This window comes from Alnus glutinosa, chromosome 8 (genome assembly GCF_958979055.1).
Source record: "Alnus glutinosa chromosome 8, dhAlnGlut1.1, whole genome shotgun sequence".
NCBI lineage: Eukaryota > Viridiplantae > Streptophyta > Magnoliopsida > Fagales > Betulaceae > Alnus > Alnus glutinosa.
The window spans coordinates 2,130,866-2,139,770 of NC_084893.1; the positions used below are offsets into that span (position 1 = coordinate 2,130,866).

At 34.4% G+C, this 8,905-nt stretch overlaps 1 protein-coding gene and 1 long non-coding RNA gene across 2 annotated transcripts; one reads left to right on the forward strand and one right to left on the reverse strand.

Moving 5' to 3' along the window:
• LOC133874756 (uncharacterized) lies at positions 1-1,207 on the reverse strand. The gene is made up of 3 exons (XR_009901367.1): positions 1,178-1,207; positions 848-922; positions 1-95 (listed from the first exon to the last, which is right to left on the reverse strand). It is a non-coding gene; the product is annotated as an uncharacterized LOC133874756 (long non-coding RNA).
• Positions 1,208-7,163: 5,956 nt separating this feature from the next.
• LOC133876001 (stemmadenine O-acetyltransferase-like) lies at positions 7,164-8,678 on the forward strand. The gene has a single exon (XM_062314298.1). The coding sequence runs from the start codon at positions 7,228-7,230 to the stop codon at positions 8,515-8,517; it is 1,290 nt and encodes a 429-aa protein (XP_062170282.1). The 5' UTR covers positions 7,164-7,227; the 3' UTR covers positions 8,518-8,678.
• The last annotated feature ends 227 nt before the right edge of the window (positions 8,679-8,905 follow it).

An 8,905-nucleotide genomic window follows, 5' to 3' on the forward strand; every position in this document is an offset into this window, starting at 1 on the left:
ATATTATCTGCACTACCTCTCTGATATGCTTCCTGCATCAGCCTCTTTGTTGCCTGTTCTGGCTTCGGAAGTAGTTTAACCATTGCAACAGCCTCCTGAGAAATGGGGAAAAATCAGTGAGCTAAAAGCTTGGGAGTACCCACACGTCCAATTCAAAAAGTCAAGAAAACACTTGACACCCATGCAAAACAATAAATACCCCCTTTTTTTTTTTTTTTTTTGTCTGTAAGTGATAAAAATGCCAGGTGAGTATACATGAGGTTAATGAGGTAGAGTGAAAAGAAAATACTTATTGAGTTCTGAAGACACACTATCCACTCTTGGGCTTTTACTACATGTAAGGGCATCATCGAGACGTGGAAAGGGCAAAAAAAAAAAAAAAATCTAGAATCATTGTGAGGATGCTAGCACCTTATGGGATTCTATTTTTTAGTCTATTTGGTTTAGAATGGGTCATGCCAAGTCGAGTGGTAGATCTCTTTGCATGTGGGAGAGGTCAGTTTGGTAGTGTTCATAGTGCTGCATTGTGGAAGATGTTTCTATCCTGCATACTGTGATGTTTATGGAAAGAAACAAATGACCATAGCTCTGAAGACCGCAAGAAGACGGTGGTGAATTTAAAGGCTTTTTTTCTTTAATACCCTGTACCACTGGACAGCTGCATATAATCACGTTCATATTTCTAGTTTTTGCGATTTCCTTGATCTCTTTTCTTTTTCTTTTGGATAGGTGTTTCTTTTATATACATTGTGTGTACTTGAGTTTCACCTTTGAGCTTTTAATGAATTTTGATTACTGATCAAATAAAAAATAAATAAAAAATCCAGAATCAGAAAGCATGGCATACCTCATTTGTGACAACATCCCACAGTCCATCACTAGCAAGGATAAGAAACTCAAGGGAGCTGTCAATCTTTTCCTCCTGAAAGTTCCATAATGATGTCAGTGGCTAATTATATATTCTCATAAACTGAAAATGGGAGGCCTGGCAAACAAGTTTGATGCACTCCAACTCTACCAATATCAATCAGAAGACTCCTTTCCTAAATAGGGACTTGCATTGCAGGACCCCAATCTCGTGCTCTTAAGTTTCTTTCATTTGAACCATTTACCATGTCAAAAATTAAATCAAGACACTTTATTTAGGTAAGCATCAAAAGCCAACGTTAAGACACACCTGAATTTCGGGATCAGCAACGTACAACATACTGTTTCAAGAGCCTATCGATCACCAAATGCACGAGAAACAGCAAGAACTCCTCCAACTCTCCAAGTTCCTGTTGATATAATTTTTAGTCACCAAGACAAGCAATTCTCTCAATCACCAGAAAGCTTGAAAATTAACATGTGATGACCTTACCAGCCCACATAACAAATCGTCCTGCTTCCTCAATCCGCTGTCGCTCATCAGATTGGTCTGGCTTGTGATCACGAGAAACAGCAATGGCTGCAGGAAATACAAGGTTATAAGCAAATACATAATGAACCAAATAATTTATCAAATTTCATAATATTAATTACTAATCCGTAATTAATTTCACTAACCCATAAATTATTTTCATTAACACTTATAATAATAGTAGCCTTAAAATTATATTCACTAATCTCTAAATTATTTCTCACTAATATTTTCTCCATAATATTAAACCTCAAATTATATTCATTAAACTTTTACATAAAACGCAACCGTATTTAAAATAATATTAACCCATAAGAAAATCTTAGGGTTAACCTTGCAAATACCATTTAAACTAAATACCCATAATTATTTATTTTTATTAAGATTATAACCTAACCTATAAATACTTATTTTTACAAAATCCATAGTTAATTTAAGATTAATCATCACTATAACCACAATTAATTCACAAATTAACAATCTAGGTTTTAAACACTTAAAAACCCTAAATTAATTTAACCCATCAAATTAAGGAATTTATAAAACACTACCCAAACACAATATTATTAACCCAATAGCATTAATTAAGGGTTAATTACGTAAAAACTCAATTAAAATTAAATACTTAAAAGTTAGAGTTTGAAAAAACTCACCAAACCAAAACCCATGGTTTGGGTAGTCTCAAGCAAGTTCAAAGTAATCAATTACCTAAAGAAAACACTAGATTAAACTCACATTTCAATATTTTAACTCAAAATTATGAAATTATGAGTTTAGTGTTTTATCTCAAAATGATCGGTAAAAACATAAATCGGACTTCATAAATTACGTTACCGAAAACGGATTTAAGTTTAAACAGTTATATCTTCATATATGAAGAGTTTCCTATGAAAAACTCCAAGAGACAGTGAGGAAAAGCCAGGAAATTTCGGAACACGCGTGAAAAACGCACTGTCCATTTTTTTATTTATTTTTTTTCTTCTTTTAAATGGTAGTGCGCCACGTTTTAGAAAGGCCATTCAGCCTTTCAGTTCTCTTTTTTTTTTTTTGAGATAAAAGAGAAATTCATTAATCAAGCACAGAAGAAGACATTTTTGAGAGTACATTCCATATCAGAGGAGGGCATACCCCCAACCAGATATCATCTAAACACTGGGAACAAGCTAGGCTTGCCAGACAAAAAGCAGCATCATTTGCTTGTTTACTAATAAGGAAAATATCAACTTTAGGCAGGCCTTGGATCCTAAGATTGGCATCCTCAATCAAATGCCCAAAGCTGTTATCACATGACCCGCCTCTCATCAAAGCAGTCACCACCTCCCGCCTTTCAGTTCTCTTTTCTATTTGAATGGCCATGTCCCCTTCTTTTATATTTTTTGGTCATATCTTTTTTTTTTTTTATCTTATTGTTTCTTTGTTTGACTTTTTTATACAATACCTTTTCTTTTTCTTTTAATGGCCGACAGGCCCTTCTTTCTTATTGACTTTTTTATACAATACCTTTTCTTTTTCTTTTAATGGCCGACAGGCCCATCTTTCTTATTACCTTTTTTTTTATTTTTTATTTTTTTGAAAGGCCATCCATGCCCTTTTTTCATTAAATGGCCATTGGCAGGGATGGAGCTAGACGTTTTTAATGGGAGGGGCAAATAATTTTTTTCTTTTTTTAAAGTAGGGTTAAAAGTATGAAGGCTATTTTGGTTGGGAGGCAACTAGGCCCACATGGTTCAATTACAAGAAAAAAAAAAATGACTGATTAGAAGTAGGACTTCATTGCTTCCGTCCATTCCCTCTGTCACTCCCTCAGCCGTCAGACCAGACAAGACAAGACAAGACAACATCATTTATGAAATGGGAGGGAAAAGAAAGCTCAGCCTTCTCTTTGATCCTTTCAGAGCAAGATTCATTGGGAAGATGAATCACTTCTTTCTCTCTTCACCTGTGTATGTATTTTTTTTTCTTGATTTTCAGAAAAAAAAATTTGGGTTTGTGCAGTATCAGTAAGAAATTACGTAAGTGTCACTTATGTCATATTTAATTTGATGTAATGTTTACGATTTTTAATTATTGTAACAGTAATTATAATAAATATATTCAATATAATTTAAACGGTTTTTTATATTTCACATTATAGTTCATAAAAATAACGGTTTTTATATTAATTATTCTGATTTAATTCATTGATGGGAGAAATAAAATCAACTAACCATTAAAGATGAGGGTCCCTGGCCTACCAATATAAAAAGCCATGCGTATCTATCTATTGGCACCTATAGGCATAGGTCAAAAGATCTTTAGTCTAAATTTTATTTTGCAGAATTTATGTTCATCGCTAAAGCTTCTTCATATGTTTGAACAAAAATGATTAGAGGTATTTATATTTAATTCCGCTGCTTATTTTATTTATTTAAATTATGCTAACATGTGTTTCGTTTTCAGGTGGAGGACATAAAATCTCTTGTCTCCGTTTTATTATTCTGCTTTAATTTTCTTTATACTATCTTTTCTTTCAACATAGACCTCTTTCAAGTTTCAAGATGAAATGGGCGACTATAGTACTGCTAGATATTACATTTGGGATTTCGCTTATGTGCTTTTTTTCCCCTTCTCTTGTAACATTTGAAATTAAATCTGACCCTCAGAAAAACTATAACATAAATGATGAAGTTTTTTTAACATGCCGAGGACAGAGCTGGAGGGCAATACAACTCGGCCACAACACAGTCATGAGCGGGGTTGCAGGCAAGTGCTACTGACTGTGGCTTGGTTGAAACACCATCCGAACGCGGGTTGCGGCCGAGAACTACTAGTTGAGCCATTGAGATCCTCAGTTACATTTCCGTTCGGATGGGATTGCATCCGAGAGTCACTATGGTGCGTTTGAGAATTGAATTTTTGAAACTTAGAATATAATTTTGATTTATTGCGCGAATTTCGAAGTTTGACTTTGTGAGATAAAATTTGAAAAAATTAAATAAAATATAATTTATTTTTGAAAAAAGTAGAGATGAATAGAGAAGAATTCTGATTCAACTCAATTGCAACTCTTTCTAGACGAGAATTGTAATGCCCAAAAAAATATTTAATGAGTTTATTATGATTAAATAAAAAATAATTCTATTTAGTGTAGTAAAATAAAATAAAATGTTTTATTTTTATCCTATGGCATATAGATGGTAGCCATGGAAAAAAAATATATATAAGTGATATTTTTAGATCAAAAAAAAAAAAAGAAATACTAAATAGAATATAAGAAATAGAAAATAAAAGTAATATATATATATATATATATATATATATATATATATATATATATATATATATATATGATGGTGGGGCGACCTGCGCTCCACTTGAAAGAAAGATGGTGTAGGGCTAAGAGCACTAGCAGTAGATTTTCAACCATTTTTTCTATATTTTGGCAATAAAACTACTTTTTACTTCCCTATAAAAAAAATACACAACAATAGATTCTCTTACATTTCCTTATATCAATTAAATATTATTTTTTTACTCTTATTTTATTCTTTTTTTCTATTTCCTACTTTTTCTCTCTTCCATATATCAATTAATTATACTTCTTTTATATTAAAATAATACATAAGGAAGGAATAGTAAACATGTATACATAGGGAATTACTATTCATTCTCAACCCCCTCATCTAAATATAGGGTATCTACTGTAAGAGGTTTTTCGATGTTTTTCATAAAATTTTTCTTAAATATAAAGAAATAAATTAATATTAGATAACTACTACTAGTGCTCTAACGCTAGGGCCAATGGCCATTTAATGAAAAAAAAGGGCATGGATGGCCTTTCAAAAAAAAAAAAAAAAAAAGAAAAAAAAAAAAGAGGTAATAAGAAAGAAGGGCCTGTCGGCCATTAAAACAAAAAGAAAAGGTATTGTATAAAAAAGTCAAACAAAGAAACAATAAGAAAAAAAACAAAAACAAAAAAAGATATGACCAAAAAAAATAAAAGAAGGGGACATGGCCATTCAAATAAAAAAGAGAAGTGAAAGGCTGAATGGCCTTTCTAAAACGTGGCGCACTACCATTTAAAAGAAGAAAAAAACAAAAAAAAAAATGGACAGTGCGTTTTTCACGCATGTTCCAAAATTTCCTGGCTTTTCCTCACTATCTCGTATTTGGCAATAGAGAAGAATTATTCTTCTCTCTTTTTTAAAAAAAAAAATTATATTTTATTTAAATTTTTTCAAATTTTATCTCACAAAATTAAACTTTAAAATTCGCGTAATGAATTAGAATTAACACAGTCATGAGCGGGATTACAGGCAAGTGCTACTGACTGTGGCTTGGTTGAAACACTATCCGAAAAGGGGTTGCAGCCGAGAACTACTAGTTGAGCCACTGAGATTCTTAGTTACATTTCCTTTTGAATAGAGTTGCAACTGAGAGTAACTAAGAGACCTTCCAAGGAGTTCGGTTGCAACTCTTTTTAGACGAGAATTGTAATGTCCAAAAAAAAATTTAATGAGTTTATTATGATTAAATAAAAAATAATTTTATTTAATGTAGTAAAATAAAATAAAATGTTTTATTTTCATCCTACGGCATGTAGATGGTAGCCATGGAAAAAAAAAATATATAAGTGATATTTTTAGATAAAAAAAAAAGAAAAAAGAAATACTAAATAGAATATAAGAAATAGAAAATAAAAGTAATATATATAGGGAAATGCTAAAAATCACCCCTCATATATATATATATATATATATATATATATATATATATATATATATATATATATATATATATATATATACCTGCGCCCCACTTGAAAGAAAGATGGTGAAGGGCGCCCTTCACACCAAAAAAGGGCCAATAGGCTAACTGCCGCTCATGATTTTTATAACGTCTACCCTGCAAAACCTTCTTTATTGTCGTGGACGAGACGACAGGGGCGGCACGGAGAAACTAGTTGTTGGATCGCCGACGCTGGGTGTGGATAACCAAAGGAGATCGAAGACGCCGGATCTGAGACGTGGATGGCTGGAGACCAGAAGGACGGCGCCAGTGAATCCAGGCCCGGCTGTGAAGGGCGGAACACGGTTGGATCTGTAGTATATCGACAGTGACAATGCTGTGGACGGCTGGAGGCCAAAGGAAGGAGGACGGCGGCGGCGCCGGAGAAGACGAAGTTGACGGGTTCGATCAACGTGCCTGAGGCCCTGAGGAGTGAGGATGAGGATCTGGTCATGTCTTTTTTGGCCACGTCTTTCTTTGTGCGGTGGAGTTGCTGAGGTAAACCAGAGTTGCAACTAGAAAACGGCCGGTGGCACCATTCTATTTGATTTATATATATATATATATTTTTTCTTCTAACAAACATAACGCAACAAAAATATAAATGAAGGTGTTTCGTGATTGTGAAATCAATCCGAAACAAAGGATAAGAAACAAAACAAAAAATTAAAATTCAGATCAAATTAAATCGGAATAAGAAAATAAAGATATAATTTAACGTGATTCGATCTATAATTTACGTCTAAAAAAAAGTTTAAAATTTGTTAATAAAGATAATTATTTATATGAATATAAAAAGAGTAAAAAAAGTAGAAAGAGTTAAAAAAAATGTATGAAAGATGATTTATTCAATTCTGATTTGATTATATTTAATTAAAAAAAAAAAAACCAAATATCTTACTATATAATATATATTCCAACACATCCATCTTTTTTTTAAAAATAAAAAAATAAAAAAAAATACACATCCATCTTGTCTATAAAAGCTTCGAGCTCTTTACAAAAGAAGCATAAACATTAAACATTGAGTGGGCAGGTTAGGTTCTGAGTAAAAGTGATCGATGGCGATGATGAATGTTGAAATAATCTCCAAGGAAATTATTAAACCATCATCTCCAACACCCCATGACCTTAGAAACACCAAACGTTCCTTCCTAGACCAACTTGCACCCACCTCTTACATTCCTATCATCCTTTTTTATCAACCCAAGAATGGCCATCACGTTGATAATCAAGTCCAAACATCTTCTCGGCTTAAAAACTCCCTCGAACAAACCCTCAACCACTTCTACCCTTTTGCTGGAAGCATCAAAGAAGAAGGCTCCATCGACTGCAACGATGAGGGGGTCGAGTATTACGAAGCTCGAGTTGCCTGTAAGTTATCACAAGTTCTCCAACACTTCAAGGGGGAAATCTTAAACCAATTTCTGCCATTTGAACCCTATGAAAGCCATGAAATACTCTTAGCTGTCCAATATAATATCTTTGACTGTGGCGGAGTAGCCATTGGTGTGTGTGTTTCACACAGGATCGCAGATGGAGCTACAGCCACTACATTTCTTGGCGCCTGGAGTGCTACATCTCGTGGAGATCATGTACTTGAAGCTGTCTGTCCAAATTTTGATGCGGCCAAGTACTTCCCACCGAAAGATATACCTTGGGGCGTGGGAGACATGGGGGTCTCAAAGGAAAACATCGTAACAAGAAGATTGGTGTTCGACAACTCAAGCATAGCAGCTTTGAAAGAAAAGGCTTCCTCAGTGAAGCTCCTAACGCGTGTGGAGGCAGTTTCAGCGTTCATATGGAAAAGTCTAATGGCGATATCCAAATCAAAACCAGCACCAGCAAGAGTGAATGTAGCAATTCATGCGGTGAACATACGGCAGAGGATGGTTCCACCCATGCCAATTCATTCCTTTGGGAATCTTTGGTACTTCGCTACAGCAATATTATCACCTCATGATGAGCTTGATCGTGGCAGTAATTATGGTATTCTGGCGAGCAAGCAAAGCAATGCATTAAAAGAAATCGACGGTGATTACGTGAAGAAACTACAGACCGATGCGATTCCGGAGTCGCTCACAAAGTCGGTGGAGCTGTTCTCAAAGGGTGAGGTAGAGTTCTATAAGTTTACAAGTTGGTGCAGGTTTCCTCTTTATGAAGCTGATTTTGGTTTTGGGGAGCCCACCTGGGTCTGCAGTCCCAGTATGCCTTTCAAGAATCTTGTGGTGTTGATGAGTACAAGAGACGGACATGGAATTGAGGCAATTGTTAACATATTAGAGGAAGACGCCGTCGTATTTGATAGTAATGAAGAACTCCTTCCATTTGTTTCTTGGACAATTAATTAATAGCTGAGTACTGCTGAGTGCAGGTCCCAGGAGCCAATTACTTTCTGTTGGGACATGAATATATACAATGTATGTCTAAGTTACTTTGTGTGTCTACGTACAGTCTATAGATATATATCTTGGAGTTCACTTTAATAAAGTTTAATGTCCTTATTGTGTGTCTTCAAATGTCTTGGACCTTTTCAATGAAGAGCACGAAAATATTGTCCGAGTGTCGATGGCTAGCTAGATCACTTAATGCTAGCTACGGTGGATAGTGTTAGTGAACCTCCTCCAACCAGCAGCTCCACATCATCAGCAGACGCTCAAGACTACTCTTCATCACGTGTTATCTCCAACGGCATACCACAAGACACGGTCATATCCAGTTATCCTTAGTTATCATTCA

What these genes read in the sequence shown, in the direction of transcription:
- LOC133876001 (XM_062314298.1), top strand. Translation starts at nt 7,228, where the DNA reads ATGGCGATGATGAATGTTGAAATAATCTCCAAGGAAATTATTAAACCA.